The 17,100-nt window shown below is 48.2% G+C and overlaps 1 protein-coding gene across 1 annotated transcript in view; it reads left to right on the top strand.

Moving 5' to 3' along the window:
* WDR19 (WD repeat domain 19) overlaps window positions 1-17,100 on the top strand; it is a 2,828,275-nt gene that overhangs the window by 1,322,299 nt on the left and 1,488,876 nt on the right. The window contains exon 16 of the mRNA XM_069631788.1: window positions 10,029-10,176. Coding sequence (XP_069487889.1) covers window positions 10,029-10,176 — 148 coding nt within the window. The remainder of the gene's footprint in view (window positions 1-10,028; window positions 10,177-17,100) is intronic.

Raw genomic sequence — 17,100 nt, 5'->3', positions numbered from 1 at the left:
GATATATTATTGACTTCAATCCACAGAGCTAATGGGGAGGATATGAAGGCGCTTGATCCTTCCGCACACATTGTTTTTTTTTTTTTTAAATTGGTTTATTTATGGATCAAAACACAGGTGAACATATACATTATCAATCAATTACAACACTAAACTTGACACGTGGAAGTAACATTTCCCTCATCCCTCCCCCATTACCACCCAGGTTGGGCTTTTCTTTTTAGTTTCCCTGTGTTAGGTTGAGTGACAACTGTTCGTTATTCGAGTGCAGGACTCTTGCGATTAGGCGCGGCTTGTAGGTCATCACTGGGTAGTTCCGATCATAGTCTAACAGCGGCGCCCAAATGTTCGCAAAGCGGTGAAGGATGCCCGCCTTGGCTGCAGTAACCTTCTCTACTATCAAGATGTCCCAGAGCTTGATCCAACAGAGAGTCATCAAGGGGCCTTCTGCGGACTTCTAGGTGTGGGCCACAGTGACTTTTGGCGCCAGCAAGAGTTGAGTTATGAGGGCTGCCCTTCTGCCCGCTCTCGGGTAAGAGCCCGGGACCGGGACCCCCCGGAGGAAATTTTCCCGAGCCAGCGTGATGGCCACTTGTGTAATGTCTTTGATCGCGGCAAGGCATTGGGACCAACATTCTCTGACCTTGGGGCAATTCCACCACATGTGGAAATAGGACCCTGGGAGTCCGCAAAGACGCCAGCATTGGGGGTCCAGTGCCTGCTGAAAACGGTGGAGGCGGAGTGGGGGGCAGTACCAACGTTGGAGCAGCTTGTGAGGACACTCCCTATTGGTGACGCAGGGGGAGGACGTGCAAGTTCTTGACCAAATGTCCACCCAAGTTTGATCCTCTATACCATGCCCCAGGACTGCCTCCCATTGGGACATGTAGGAAGGCTTGATAAGAAAGGGATCGTCCTGCAGTAGTTTATAAAGAGCAGAGACCCTTCCTCGGGCTGGCAAGTCATTTGCGAGGAGCTCCAGCAGAGTGGGAGCTCAGGTCGCTGCCGTTCGCGCCAGGGGGTGGGAACACCAGTGCCGCAGTTGGGAGTAGGCAAACCTGTCAGTTTCCGCTAACTGAAAGGTTGTCTTGCATTGTTCAAAGGTGCGCGGGCCGCCCTCCCCAAATAGCTGCCCCAGAGATTCGAGGCCTCCCGCCACCCAATTCCGAAAGTTTGCGGGGCATTTAGCCCGGCGAAAAAGCTGGATTGTGGAAAATTGGGGAGAATGGGCTCAGGCCCCCCGGGATGCCCTTGTGTCTGCGGACCCAGTCCCAGGCTTTCACTAAATGTTTAGTGGAGGCCAGAATGTTCGGCCAGGTACGGTGCAGTGGAGGAGGGACGTATGGGAGGAAGCGAATGGGGAGTGGGAGACAGGATTGTTCAATCTCCATCCATTTCGGGCGCCCAACGCGGTTCCCCATGCCTGAATGTGGGCTAATTGTGCTTCTATTTGGTATTTACAGAGGTTGGGGACCCCCTGTCCTCCCAGTTTGGGACTGCCCATCATGCTCATCTGGGGAATGCGCGGTTTCTTGCCCCTCCAGATAAAATGGATCATTTTCCTTTGGAGGTTCTGCAGAGGGGGGAGTGGGATTGAAAAGGGCAGGGAGGAGCAGGTGTAGAGGAACCGTGGGAGGAGGTTCATTTTGCAAGCCGTAATGCGGGCCAGAAGCGAGATCTCTTGCGAAAGCCAGTGGTTGAGGTCTTTTTCCAACTCCGCGAAGAGTGGGGGAAAGTTTGTCTGATAAACGTCGGCCGGGATCTGCACCCCCAAGTACGGGATTAACTTGACACTTCCCTGTATCGGGCATTGCTTCTCTAGGGCTATTCTCTCTCCTGGGCCTAGCCCCACCCCCAAGGCCACTGACTACTCGAAGTTGATAGCAAAACCTGCCACTCTCCCGAATCTCTGGATTTCGGCCAGGGCCGCCTTCATGGAGGCCGCAATGTCAGTGATGGTCAATAGCACATCGTCGGTGTACAGAGCAATCTTACGTTGGGAGGGGCCGACTTGTGGGCCTTGGATCCGGGGGTTCAGGCGGATGCGTTGAGCCAAGGGTTCCATGGCCAGGGCAAACAGCAAAGGGGACAGGGGGCATCCTTGTCTCGTCCCGCACGTAAGAGGGATCGGGTCAGATAGAAGATTGTTGACTCTCAAGAGGGTGGTGGGGGACTGGTAGTGAGCTAGGACTAACTTTTAGAACGTTGGGCCGAAGTGGAAGGCCTCGAGGGCGGGGCGCAAGAAAGTCTGGTCCACTTTATCAAAGGCCTTAGTTGCGTCCAGGGCCAGGAGGGCAAGTTGTTGCGATTCTTGGTTAGTGACGTCTATTAGATTCAGGGTTCTACGGATGTTGTCTCTTGTTGACCTATGGGTTATAAATCCCGTCTGGTCTGGGTCTATGATGTCGGGGGGGGACAAGGGCTAGACGGTTTGCCAGGATCTTAGAGTATATGTTGGCGTCGAGGTTTAGCAATGAGATGGGCCTATATGAGCGGTTGTCCCTGGGGTCTTTTCCGGGCTTGAGAATGAGGATCATGATGGACTCCTGCATAGAGGGGGTGATACTTCCCGTGGTGGCAAAGGAGTTGAAGAGCAGAGTCAAAGGGCCCACTAACTGGGGGCGGAAGATTTTGTACAATCGGGTGGAGAACCCGTCTGGGCCCGGGGCTCTGGGTTTCTGGCTCTTTATCGCTGCGTCAACTTCCTCACCTGTGATGGGGGCCTCGAGACCCTCCCTCGCGGTGGCCGTGAAATGTGGGAGGGTCGCACCCTGCAGATAGTCCTGTTGTTCGGTTTGGTCCCTTGGAGATGCCGTCATTATCTCTGAAAGATGGGCCACTGCCACTTGCAGTTTGTCACGCTCTGTGAATTGGACCATGCCTTGGGGATTGCAGAGACCCAGGATGGTATTTCTCTCCCTGGCCTTGGCTAGTTTTTCTACCAACAGTTTATTTGCTTTGTTGCTTTGGGCATAATACCACTGTTTAGTTCTAGTTAGCAGGTGTGCCGTGGCTTCAGCATAGTGTGCCTCCAGCCTTTTCTGTGCCGCCTGGAAGGCCCTATAAGATTTCGGGGACCAACCCTTCCGCTTATGAATGGCTTCTGCCTCCAGGACTTCACTCTCCAGGGTGGTACGGGTCTCACGTCTACTCTTGTGAAAAGCAGCGCCTTCCTCTCAGCACTGCCTCATGGCGTCCCATGTGTTGGCTGGAGATGAGTCCTCATTCCGACTTTCCATGAAGAAGTTTTTAAATGACCTAGCAATGGAGTCCCTTATCGCCATGTCATTTAAAATAGGGTCAAATAGGTTCCATCGCGACGTGGGTGGGGGGGGATCGGGATCATGAGCTCTCGGGGTCAGCGAGACCGGGGCGTGGTCAGAGAGGATCCTTGGGCCAATGGTAATGTTGTCTGTAAAGGCCAACATCTGGGGGAGGCCAGCAGTAGATTGATCCGAGAAAAGGTACGGTGCACGTACGAGTAGAAAGTAAAGATTTTCTCCTCTGGGTGGATTACCCTCCAAGTGTCCACAATATCTAGGGTCCGAAAGAGGTGGAGCAGGCTGCTCGCCAGCTTTAGGTCTTTGGAGGATGGGGGATGCAATCTGTCCTTACGTGGGTCATGGGCTCCGTTGAAGTCTCCCCATGGCGATTTGTCCCTCGATGAATCGGAGGAGGGCCTTTTCTAAGTCGCGGTAGAACCCCTCCTTGTTATCATTGGGACATAAACTGAGATGAGGGAGTAGAGTTGCCTGAAAATAATGCATTTGATTGCAATGAAGCGGCCTTCCAGGCATTGTAGTGAGTCCAGAATTTGCGGTTTGAGGTCTTTTGCGAAGAGGATGGCGGTGCCTCCCTTCTTGGTGCCATTAGAGGCTAGCAGTTGCAGGAGAAAGAGTCTACTGCGAAGGCGAGAAAAGTCAGCCGGCATTAGATGGGTCTCTTGCAAGAAGGCCACTGAGGTTTCCTCGTCCTGTAGCCGTTGTAGGGTGGATTTCCTTTTTGGGGGGGGTTAGGTGAGTTCAGGCCTCTGACATTTAGGGTGACGAATTTCAGCTTCTGGTGTGGGGGCTGAACTCCCGGAGGCGTCGGTCGCTGGAGGGGAGGTTGGGGGAGCCTAATTCAGCCATAGTCAAGAGGTGCGAGTTCGATTGGGTTCTCCTGTGGCTGAAATTTTTTAAGTAGCCTCCAACAGGAGGAAGGGATTTCCAACCTTGGCTTGCAATGGGAATCCGCAACCTTAACTTGGGGGACCGATTTCATCTCATCGGTACATCCCCTTGCCAACAGGGCGGTTGCCAACCAACAGGGTTGGGTTTCACTCCAAGGGAAATACGGTGACATGCACCTTGGAGTTGGGCATGGGCTGCACGGGGCGTGCAACAAAGTTTAGCAGCTTATGTTCCAATGCTGTGCGTTCCTTCGGGATACAGCTGATCAATATTTGATTTTGCGGTTTCTCTGCACTCTTGACCCAGGTGCTCGCTTAGGCTTGGGGGAGGCTTTGCCCTGTTCGGTTCCTGCCTAGTTGGGGGAGGAGGACCCACGCCCCCCGGCGAGCTGGGGCATAGAATTGTTGCAGAGTCGTTGAGGTGGCTGATTGTTTGGGGGGGTACCATTATGAGAGAATTGTAGCGCCGTTGGGAGCAGCCACCGGTAGCGGATCTTGTTGTCTCGGAGAAAGAGCGTGAGCAGTCGGAGAGCCCTGAGCTTCTGCAGAGTCAATAGGGAGAGGTCCTGAAAGATTTGAAGCGGGGAGCCCTAGAACGATAGTTCATGTCGTGAGCGGCCTATTGCCAAGATGGCTTCCTTGGTGGTATAAAAGTGGACTCTCGTGATCGCATCTGGGGAGGGGGGGGGAGTCCGAATCCGTCCCGCGTCGTGGGCGCAGTCTGTGAGTGCGATCAAGTAGGAGCTGAGATTTGTCCAGGTGCGGCAACAGCGACTGGAAGAAGCCGCCCAAGTACTCGGGTAGCTCCTTTTCGGGAACTGAGGGGACACCTCGAATCCACAGGTAATTACGGCAGGCACGGTTTTCAAGGTCCTCTTGCTTGAATTCGAGGATCTCGGTTCTGTCCATTAGGACCTGGATTGTGCGTTGCACCTCCACAAGGGTAGCGGAGTGCTCTTGGGCTACATCTCCCGTCTTCCCCAGCCTGTGCTCGACGTCCGTGACCCTCTGTTCCAGCTTTGAGGTGAGCTCCGCCATGCAGGATCTAAATTCTGACTTAATATCAGACATGAAGACTTGGAGGTCTTCCTTGGTTGTGAGGGTTCCTCTTTCCTCCGGCGCTTTTTGAGGCGTGAGTTTCGGGGGGTCCGATTTCTTCCCTTTATCTGCTACAAGGAACATGGTAGAAATGTCCACGGATTTGGAGGTTTAAGGAGTTTAGCCATTGTCCCAGAGCTCATAACGATTGGCGGTCTGCTCACCAGCTGGCGGTATCCTGGGATGGAGGCAGGGGGACCAGGCCTCTGTTTTGACGGTGGTGGGTGGTGGGCAGGGGCGCCCCAGGAAGTTGCCGGTAATGCTGATTCTGGCAAGAACCTCTGCAGAGGTTATGTGGGTGTCCAGGAAGGGAGCGTAGGCCCGGCTCCAGAGGTGTTTGGGGGTCAGGTCTGGGTCCAGTCCGCAGCACCGCGGCAGCAGAGACTTCCAGGAGTGCCCAAGGTGCAGCTAGGTGGCTGCTGGATGTTTGGAAGCAGCTCGGGGCCAGAGGCAGCCATCTCTCCAGAACCACATCAGGCCCCCTGTGAACTCACTTCAGCTCTTCAAGCTGAAGAAGGGAGACCGCCTCTGAGAGTCGTGGAGGGGCAGGAAGCACATGTGTGGGGGGGGGGGCGGAGATGTTGGCGGCTGCTCTGGTGTTGTGACAAGGACCGGAGGGGAACACCAGACGAGGGCTCCTCTTCAGGAGTGGCGTTGGGGAGCCGAGCCCTCCTTCCCCCAGCATCCAGACAGGAGACGCGGGAGACTTCACGACCAGCCGACGAGAAGCTGATCGGAGCGGGGGAGGTGGGAGACAGCTCCAAGGCTCCGATCCTGTGGTGTGAGCTGCGCAAACATTAGCTTTGCCTGCGGGCTGCGGGCGAGTCACAGAGGGTGCATAGCTTCGGCCCGTTCGCCATCTTGGTCCACAAAGCGGCGGGCGCAGGCTTTGCGGATCCGAATCAGGGCTATAGAGGAGGGAGAGCGAGAGTTTCACGGTCCAGCGATAGCCCAGAACTTCTGCTGTCCATAAGGGCTACTTTAGTTTCAAAACGCACTCAGGAACTGCATTATTTTGCCGGTTGCTGCGGGCAATGTGCAGAGGCCATCAAAGGAGCTGCCTCATCGCTGGCGCTCCTGGCCACGCCCCTCCGCAAACATTCTTGGATCACTATGATCACTACTATGTAACACTATACTCCAATAAGGATATAGGCTCAGATGAAGATCTTTTACAATATTTGGAGGGCATAGATCTTATGATTTTGCCAGCAGAAGCAAGTCTGGTACTTGATGCACATATCGCCTCTGAGGAAATAGCTGCTGCTATCGCTGCTTTGTCGTCGGGCAAGGCTCCCGGGTTGAACTCACAAAGAATACAGGGCTATACTTGCACCGCATCTGTTAAAAATGTGGGAGGAGACCCTGGTCGCTGGCTGCCTCCCACCTTCCTTGCACAAGGTGATAATAACGGTCCTGTTGAAACCTGGTAGGCCATTGAAAAAGATTATTTCATGCCAGTCGCTATCACTAATAAATGCAGATGCAAAGATATTTGCGAAAATCTTGTAGTACAGACTTCTTCCATATATGGCTGGTCTGGTACATCCAGATCAGTCAGGATTTATCCCGGCTCGATCCACAGCGCTTAACCTCAGGAAGCTTTTTGGTATCATCTCTCAAATGAGGGTCCTGAGATGTTACAGATTTGAGGCTTATTTTCTCAGTTCTGTGCAGCATCTCTATTCCTGACCAACAGCCAGGGTACGGACAAACTGTACGTTGTCACGTAGCATGAGTATGCATAGAGCGACGTGTCATGGGCTGCCCATTATCTCCCTTATTTTTGCATTGACATATTAGGGCCAAACACGGGGACTGGGGAATATGAATGCCTGCACCCTCATAGGTCATATCACTGTATGTTGATGATACCTTACTATATATCCGCGACCCAGAGGTAAATCTTGATCCTATGATAGATGAAGTTCATATGAGACGAAATCAGAGCTGTTTCCACATTCTGATGCTATTCTTCCTTTGACTGACCTGTTGGGGTTGCGCTGGGTGGATACCTGGTTTAAATATTTGGGTATCAAGGTCTCTAGACAACAGCATACTTTATTGGCGGACAATTAGGCGGAATATATACAACATTTGGAGGTTAAACTTAGAATCTGGGCTAAACTGCCAATCTCCTATATGGCAGACTTTCCTTGCTGAAGATGATGATCTTTCCTAAGATTTTATATTTCTTCTGCAATATTCCTTTCTGGCCAGGCAGGGTCTTTTTCACGTCCATATGCTCCATGATGGTTGGGTTCTTATCAGGATCTGGTATAGCTAGAATGAGTTGAGAGAAACTCACAGAACCATATGAGCGAGGCGGATTGGTGGTGCCTGATATTGTACTCTACTACTTGGTCTACCAAGTGCAATATGCTGGATATCGGTACTCTCCTGAGCCTGACGTTGTGCATTTGTCGCTTGAAAGGTATGGCGCGGCTGTTAAGTCTGTTACTTTTTAGACAGGTATATTTACTCCTGCACCTTTGACCCGGTTCGTATGACTGCTAATACCTGGGCTAGGTTGTTTCACAGATTGGGACTCACTGTACTTTACCATAAAAATATACCTCTCTGGAATTTTTCATGGTGAGCACCTATGTTAGATGCTGGTCTGCAGAAATCTTGAGGAGACTATGCTGGGATAACACTGGGAGTCCTATTTCCAGGGGGGATTTTCGTGACTCTCTATGACTTTGTCTAAACTTGGCAACAGTTCTATCACCTTGCAATGTTATAGGATGAGAGCCGCAGCTAAACGACTATGGCCGATGTTTCCTCATGAACCAGAAACCCACCCACACATAGATGCAATTGTTACATGCAGAGAACCAGGCGCCTGGTATCTCTGCTATATGGGCTGATGCTGAATGCTCAACCTTCAAAGATTATTGAACGATTGAAATGGGAACACCACTTGGGGGTCCAATTCTCAGACGTCCAGTGCCAGAAATGCTGCACGCTCACAAGAGGTGTTGATGTGCCCAAATCCAAATTAAGCTACTAAATCAGTTGCATTATACACCAGCAAAAATTGCTAAAATTACACAGGCCGCCTCCAATTTGTGCATGAAATGTGTTATCCGCTCTCTGGCAGATACACCTCACGTGTTTTGGAATTGCCCTGCTGTTGCCTGTTTCTGGAGAAATGCCTGCAAACCTGCACAAGATGCTGGACATTCCCCCTACCCTAGTGCCTGTTAAGTACCTCTTAGGGGATATAGGCAAAGTTTTGATGGCAGATGATTTTTCAATGTAGCTTGTATTGCAGCCAAAAAATGTATACTTTGCTACTGGAAATCAAAATGTGCCCCGGCTCATACAGAGTGGCTGCGTGATCTCAGTTATACTTCGGACAGGGAAGAAATGTATCTAGCCACATTGACTTCAAGGTGCAGGCCCAAGGATATTTGCACTCCCTTACGTATTTACCAAACATCTAATGGTCGACTCTGAATGAATGAGAGATGACGTAGTATTGAAATATTCTGGAATTAAGTTCTTTCAATTTTTTCCTTTCAAGAAGGTACATTCAATGCACTGTACAATTTGTAATGTATGCCGTCTATCCTTCCGAGAGAATTGGCCTATACAGGACTTCATGTATGCGCTTTTCGTTTGCCCTAAAAATATTTTCAAAAAACAAAAAAAGATGAAACCTTGTATTCTAGGAATTGAAGCCTGAGTTCCCAGATTCCTTTGGGGAGGAGACTTAAGTGGAGAACTATTGCCTATTGGAATTTGGTAAAGTGATTGAAAGAAGAAACATTGTTTTCTGGTATTAGAAATCCCAATTTATCTATAACTGAGATTGGCCAGAAAATGTTTTGTCTGGTTGATCGTCATCATTTTAAGAAATTGCAATATCCCCGTTAACTGGGAATCAATGTGAAAACCGCAATAATCTGTCCGTGTACAGCACATGATGCGGCTAATGTGGTTAACAGAGCAAAAGCCTCTGAGAGCTGAAAGATTGGTTCTTTATTGAGTGCAAGTTAAAAGCAAAAATGTAGAATTTGAGCATTATGTTTAGAATAGTGATGCTAGCAATGTGTTTTATACATTTTACATTTGATTTTTTTTAAATAAATGCACTATTTTTCATTACTTGGTACAAGTGAATTCTTTTATCAGGCGCTTCAGTTCTGTACCATCCAGATATTATAATTTTCTGGTTGAATTGTAACGTGGTAGCACTTTGGAATATATTTGTTGGTAAAACAAAATGTATTTTTCTGTTAGATCTCAATAGTGAACAATAAATGGCAAAGCCAAAATGTTGGCGTTGCTAAAGGGAACTGCTTATGGTTGTGCATGCCTACTCCTAGATCGCAGACCATTCTCCCTCATGGCCGTTGTAGGCGAATGGTCGAATATGGTTGCCTATGAAACTGGTCTGACTGCATGCCGACAGCCTGATACTAAAATACATATGCCAATTCAAATAATATCATATGCCTGACCCTAAAATGTCTACTAACAGAGGCACAAGCCAATTAAGGGTAACACCACTCATGAATTACATATGCCCCCAATATGCCAAAACCTCATCTCAACATCTATGGCATTGTTTGCCTCAAATCTTCGCACCACCTAAGTTAGTTGAAACCAAAAATTGATATTGCCTCAGTTGCTTTTCTGTAGTATAAAGCAACACAGTGTAGCCGGCATTACATGCAGTTATTGAAAATGTTTCACTTTCTACATTACATAATTTATCATGTTTCGTTACACCATTATCTTTATTTTTCAGGTAAATGATAGCGTATACGAGATACCAAACTTTTCTCCATCAATTAAGAGCATTTTATGGGAAAACTGTCCAACGGATAAAGGTGTCTTCTGCGCCAGTGATGACGACAAAGTTTGCACATACGTATTTCACAAGGACACAATACAAGGTGATTTAATTACAATACGTATGACATTTCCGCCTAAAATTCTTGTAGCTTTACATAATCTATTGATGCCAAATGTTGTGTAATGGAACAATATGCTGGAATTGAGATTACTTTTAGTCACCGTTAGTGATTAAGTAGTGGTCAGTTCAACAGTAGTTACTGTCGTAAATGAAGTAAAGAAACAGTGGAAGGAATGATTTCCTTTGGAATATTCCTCATTACCTGTGATGGACCGTTCCGGAGCAATGAGAGTGCATCTGAGAAGAACTAAGAGAACAGGTTTTCAGTAATTGTTAGACTTTGAATACATTTTCGGTGGCAGAGCATAGTCCAGAGAAGTCCTTTATTAAGGGATTTCACCCAAGACTCATTGTCCAAAAAAGAGCTCTGGCAGTGGATGAGGAATGCTTACATTTTCTTCTGAGACAGATGTCATCTAAATTTAGCAATCATTATTTTTCTGTTAGATGTACGAGTGATTTTGAAGGTTGATAATCTCTGCATTTACCAAGGATGAGACCAGACTGATGGGAGTTGATGGGGGCAAACGCATGCAGCCATGAGTGAAACAACTGAGAAGATACCCTGCACTATTTAGAGGTGATAGGAACACATTTCTGCACATACAGGAAATAGGAGGGTTAGTCCTTACACCAATGAGTGGGGGTAGGGTGAAGCAGCCCACCCTGCACTAATGGGAGGCGTTGGAGAAGAGGAATCGCTCTAATGGAAGGAGAGGCTTTAATTGCAAAGGGAAACATCTTTAAGTGAGGTGTGTGTGTAGGGGTACACTAATGGTAAATTAGAAGGGCACTGCACTGCTTGAGTGGAAAGAGGGGGTAAACTTTCACGAACGACACTGGATGGAGTACCATATATGGGGAAGATTAAAGATGGAACAACTTTGTTTATTCATTGAAGAGTAATACATGGCATACATATATGTACATCATGAACAGGGTCAGTCTGTCCTTTTATTGGAGAAAATAAATAATTACTCCACTTATAAGAGGTCTACAAAAATGTTTATCATTACAATGTATATATTAATTAAACGTTCAAATAAAAAATATCAACTGTCTATCGGGTTTCTTTTCCTTTTTTTTAGATGGTCCGCCAAAAATCATATTTATGCTGCTTTGTTGATTCACTGCAAGCAATCGACTGGGAAAAAACTCTAAGGAAGACACACTACGACATACCGAACGACTAACCGAGAGATAGCCATGATAGGACACTAAAGACCGAATACATAGCAAGCCAAGACGGAAGTACTAGGACGAATCATCAATAGCACCCTGGCCCTAAACCACTCCTATCTATCGTGACAGGTTAACCTCTAACGGTCCCCTGTCACGATAGATAGCAAGGCTGGGAGAGTGCAGCGTCACCCCACACAAGCAACAACCAAACAATAGATTTTTATGAAGACACTCCACGACATACCGAATGATCAACTGAGAGATAGCCATGATAGGAGGACACAAAGACTGAATACATAGGCTGACCAAGACACGAAGTACCAGAACCAGGATACAGACCCCACTAACCCAACTTTCAAATCTCTGCATACCCAACCCACCCAAAACTCACACAACCCAGCAATCCCCACGCACTTTACCACAAAGTTGCACCAAAGCTCAGCCCACAGTGTAAACTGAACTGAAGCCATCAACAGCACACCACTTCTCCCACTCCCCCTCCACCCGACTAACCCTACCCGCCCTCCTTCTTGTTTACAGATCCGCCAGAGCGCCTGGAGTCCAATGCCGTTGGTGATGGTGCGCTATATAAGTACCTTTAACATAACATAACATTACATTGTATGTGCCCTTAAAATATATCGGACAAGGAAAAAGCTAGGTATGCATATGTACGTGGAGAAAAAATGTTGCTATCCCTTAAGGCAACTGGCTGCTCTGGTATCCCATCATAGGTGAGCCTCAGTTCATTTTCCTGCTCTGTAGAAGCCGGCCTTCTGATGCACATCTCAAGATTTTTATTTAACTATATTAAATTCTTTTGTGCCATACAACAAATTAAATACAGTTTTGGCAGTGAAAGGAGAGTTTTCCGTTGTGTTTTCTTTCTCCATTTTGGTGTGTCTCGTCCTTCATTCAGTGGCAATTGTTTTTTGACAAATGTGTCTCTTGTCAAGCAACAAAATCCAAAAGTGACAATGATGCATTCTGCATTGTGTATATTCCATATCAGAAATGAGTGCCCAACTTGCCAATAAAGCATTTGACGGATAAAAAGAGCATCTGGCTGAGAACCTGGCAAGCCTCTTTGGAGCGATCTAGGTTATAAGACACTTCTGCCTGTGGGTCATAGCTCAAAAATGTGAGCTTTCCTTCTCTGGGTCACCATCTGTGGCAGACTGTAACAGCCCCAGGATCATTCAGAGTGCTGTTGACACTGGAAACATTACCATCATCACTGATCAATATCAAGATTGAGGATAGAAACGGTGACCTGTTCGCCGTTGAGATGAACTCTGTTAAGAATTTGTAGTTCCTCACCAGCAACATTGAAGATTTCAAGAGAAACTTTAGGTCCACCAAAGGATCTGTATTCTCCGCCAGAACCTCCGTAGACTCTGAAAGACTAGGAAGTAACCAGGATACCCAGAAAGTATAGGACAAGACCATCTAGGCCCTCTAAGCCTCACTCTGCTTCAAGATCACGGCTATAACACCTCTGATATCACATAGGAAGTGCTGCTGGTACCAGAAACTTTTTTATTTCACCATTAGGGGGCAAGGTGGGCTGTCCTGAGTGACTCCTGTGACGGGTCAGGAGGAGGACACGGACTCTGTGAGGACATGATTCACAAACACTTATTACAGTAAAGGATAATGCCTAATTTACTCTACCTCTCTGGGTGTTTCCTACCTATATTTCTAACTATGATGCTCGTCAGTCAGTCGTGAATCTTAAAAGGGAAATATTGCGCTGTCCAAAAGAACTATCCATCCTAACTGACCCTACCACTATAAGAAAACTAAGTTGGATTCAGAGAATTACTCCCTTCTCCTTGCGGGTAATTTAGTACCAATCTGTAGACAGTTACTGGTGTGAAATTCTCCCGTAGTCTCTTGTGACGTCTTGTATTAGTCTCTAACTCTTCAATTGGGCTCTGTACTTTTCCTTCTCCTTGGGGTCCCCTTTTGGGCTTCCTTTCCAAGATACATATTCTTTATTGCCAATCCCAGTATATCTTAGAAGGATACTATTATTCAGGTGGCCCTCTCCTTGGGTGAATTTGAACTCAGCTGGCTTTGTCCTACTTGCTTATTTAGTTGGCTCGCTGGTATATTCTCTGGTTCACAATGTCGTTTCCTTTTGACAGCTTCTTTTGCTATGAAATATCTTACGAATGCCCCCTTCTGGCAGGGTAGTGTGTGTCCTTGTAGTACTTTAACATTCATATTCTCAGCGTCTCTCTTTCGTTTTGTGTCTTTCTCTCTTTCCCAGGATATTGTTCTCCACTGATCTCTTCTTAGAATGTTCCTTCTCTTTCTTGTATTCCAAAAGTGTAGGTTCACCTTTGATTCATCACACCCACAACAGGAGCCGTTCTTTGGCGGAGGGAAAGGTGCCCGAACAGCCCACATCTAAGAAAGAACCCCCTTCACGGACAACAACACCACCACAATGTTATACATCAGGAAGCAGGAGGGCACTCGGTTCCCGGCACTCTCCAGAGAGACGCAGGTCTTGTGGCACTGGGCCGTCAGACAAGAGAGGTTCTTCGTTCCTGTTCACCTGGCTGGAGTCAAGAACACCATCGCAGACTCCCTCAGCAGGGAATTGCGCTCCTGCCACGAGTGGGAACTTCGGCAGGACCAGGTGGACCGCATCGTCGTCAAGTGGGACAGGCTCCTGATCGATCTGTTTTCGACAGTGGCGAACTCAAAATGCCAGACGTTTGCTAGCAGATTCCACCAACCGATGAGCCTGGGGATGCGTGTTCCTTCCCGTGGGAAGTCCTGTCACTGTACGCATTTCCTCTGTTGCCTCTCCTGCTACGAGTCATCACCACACTCAAACAGTGCCGATGCAGCATGATGCTCAACGCCCCAGCGTTGCCGAGGCAGATTTGGTACCCGGACCATCTCAACCTGCCAGTAGTTTCAGATCTTCTCACCAGAGAAGGAAGCGCAATCCTACATCACGAACCCGGATCGCTGAACCTGAGGGCCTGGCTCCTGCAGCCCTAGAGTTTGGAGGGTATGAGTTGCCGGCAGACTGTAGGGAGGTCCTTGCCAAGGCCAGGACATTGTCCGCTTTGAAGTGTTATGGTCACAAGTGGAAGCATATCACTACGTGGTGCCGGTCGTAGAAAATCCCCCCCCCCCCGCCCTCTGAGGGTCACAGCCCCACAGATCCTTCTGTATTTGCTAACCTTGGCCAAGGCCGGACTGGCACACGTCTCCATCAAGGTACATCTGGCAGCTATCTCCCGCAACACCAGGTCCCCAGAAAGATCTTCACTTTGGTCTCATCGACTCGTCTCAGAGGACTGTTTCGATCTTTCCCACCTGTGAAGACTCCTGCCCTGGCATGGGAACTCAACGTGGTGCTGATGAGGCTCATGGGGGCCCCCTTCGAGCCTACGCATCATGCCCATCTTAGGTTCCTCTCGTGGAAAACGGCTTTCCTTGTGTCCATCACCTCTGCCAAGAGAATGGGTGAGATCCACGCCCTGTCCTGTAAGCAGCCATATCTATGAATTTCTACAAATCGAGGGTGGTGCTGCGGACACACCCCTCTTTCCTTTCTTTTTTTTTAAAAAACATATTTTTATTGATTTACAATATAAACATTGTGCAGTTTCAGAACATCAACCACCAACACCCCCACCCCCTAACCCACCCGTCCCCACTCCGGAAGAGTAGCTCATTGTTCTTTTGGTTCTCGGGATTAATTATGAGGAAAATATGTCTGTAAGTTTAATGTTGTGCCGGCACCATTGTTCCATATAGTCCGATTGCAGGTATTCTAGAACCGCCCCCCCCCCCATTCCTTCATGAAGGATCCGCTCGAGCCCTGTAGCTGTTGTGTTATCTTTTCCATGACCATTTGTGACCAGATCTTCTGCAGCCAAGTGAATATTAGTGGAGGGTCGCGTTTCTTCCAGTTCTGTGCTATTGTAGCCCAGGCCGCTATGACCAGGCCCATGAGACTGCGCCATTGCGCTTTACTGTATTTCTTGGCCTGTTGCTCTTTCCATCCACACAATCACACTTTATCTCCCAGCTGATCCGCCTCAGGGAACATCTTTTTCATTTCCGATATCAATTCTTTCCAGAATCCTTTGACCCCTTGACAGTCCCACCAGATTTGCCTCCAGGTGCCGACTTCTGGGCAACCCCTCCAGCAGCGGTCTGACGATTAGGGGTACATGGCGTTGAGCCTTTCTGGTGTGTAGTGCCATTGGCTGACTATTTCTATTAACATTTCCCTGGTCTGCACTGCTCGTGTTAATTTAGGGATATTCGCCCAAAGCGCCTGCCACTGGTGCCTTGGGATTTCTTCCCCCAATGTTTTTTCCCATCGTTTCATGTAGGCCCATTTTATTTTCTCATCTTGTGTATTGATAAAGTTGTAAAGAGTGGATGCTAATTTCTTGTCGCTGGAGTTAGTTAAGAGGAATTTTTCGAAGGCGGTCAGTTCCTTGGTGGCTGCCCGTGCTATTTCTGGCGTTGATAACCAGTGCTTGAGTTGTTCGTAGTTGTACCTATCCACTGTAATGAGATTCCACAACGTTTTGCATTCTGCGAATGATCTCATTTGATTGTCATGAAACATTTCCCCTATTTTCCTACATCCTGCGTCTTCCCATTTCTCGAAGGCTCCCTGCTCTTGTCCGGGTGGGAACTGGGGGTTCCTAGATATGGGCGTGAATGGGGTTGTTGCCGTGGTCATGGTGCCCAGGCGTTCAGTGTGGTTTTCATGATCTCACTGATGCAGAGATTTGGGTGTGTTGCTTGAGTTTCCATAGCACCTCTTCTAGTGGGTTTCTCGCTACCGCCCTGTCTTGGGTTACCCAGATTGTTCGTTGGTCATCCCCCAACCATTCTTTCAGCACCCACAGTTGCGCTGCTTGGTAGTAATGTTTGAAGTGGGGAAGTGATAACCCCCCCTCTCTGACATGTGTCGTGAGGACGGCTCTTGCTACCCTCGGGGGCTTTCTGTTCCAGATATATGACGAAACAGACTTATAAAGAAGAACGAATTAGGGATTGATATCGGGAGAACGTGGAAATAGTACAGCAATTTGGGGAGAGTGTTCATGTTCACCGTTTTAATTCTTCCCCACCATGAGATCATTAGCGGGCACCATCTTTCTAGGTCTTTTTTTACTCTTGCGAGTATTGGAGGGTAGTTCCCTTTATATAGAGAGTTCACCCTGTGTGTGATTATCCCCAAATATTTGATTCCTTCTTCCACTATTTTCAGGCCTAACCGACTCGCTTCCCTCTCCAGATCCCCCCTGTCCCCTTCTAAGTGCAGGATTTCCGATTTATTCCCATTTATTTTTAGGCCAGAGATTTCCCCAAATGCCTCCAGCACTTGCAGTGTCTCTGGCAGTGACTTCCCTGTGTCTTCGAGTGCCAGAAGCATAGCGTCTGCGTAGGCAATGACCTTGTGCTGTCTGCCTGCCATTTCTATCCCCCTGATGTGGATTGCTTCCCTTAATTTGATCAGCAGTGGTTCCAGAAAAATAGCGTAAAGGAGGGAGGATAGCGGGCAGCCTTGTTTAGTTCCCCTGGTGATCGGCACCCTTTCTGTGACTACCCCATTTACCGCTATTCTTATCGAGGGGGAGTTGTAGTTGGCCTTGACCATGTTTATGTAGTGGTTTCCGAATCCCATGTGTTCTAGGGTTTTAAAGAGTATAGACCATTCCACCCTGTC

Source organism: Ambystoma mexicanum, chromosome 6q, assembly GCF_040938575.1.
Source record: "Ambystoma mexicanum isolate Mex_15411 chromosome 6q, UKY_AmexF1_1, whole genome shotgun sequence".
NCBI classification, from domain to species: Eukaryota; Metazoa; Chordata; class Amphibia; order Caudata; family Ambystomatidae; genus Ambystoma; species Ambystoma mexicanum.
This window is presented reverse-complemented; position numbering and strand designations above follow the sequence as displayed.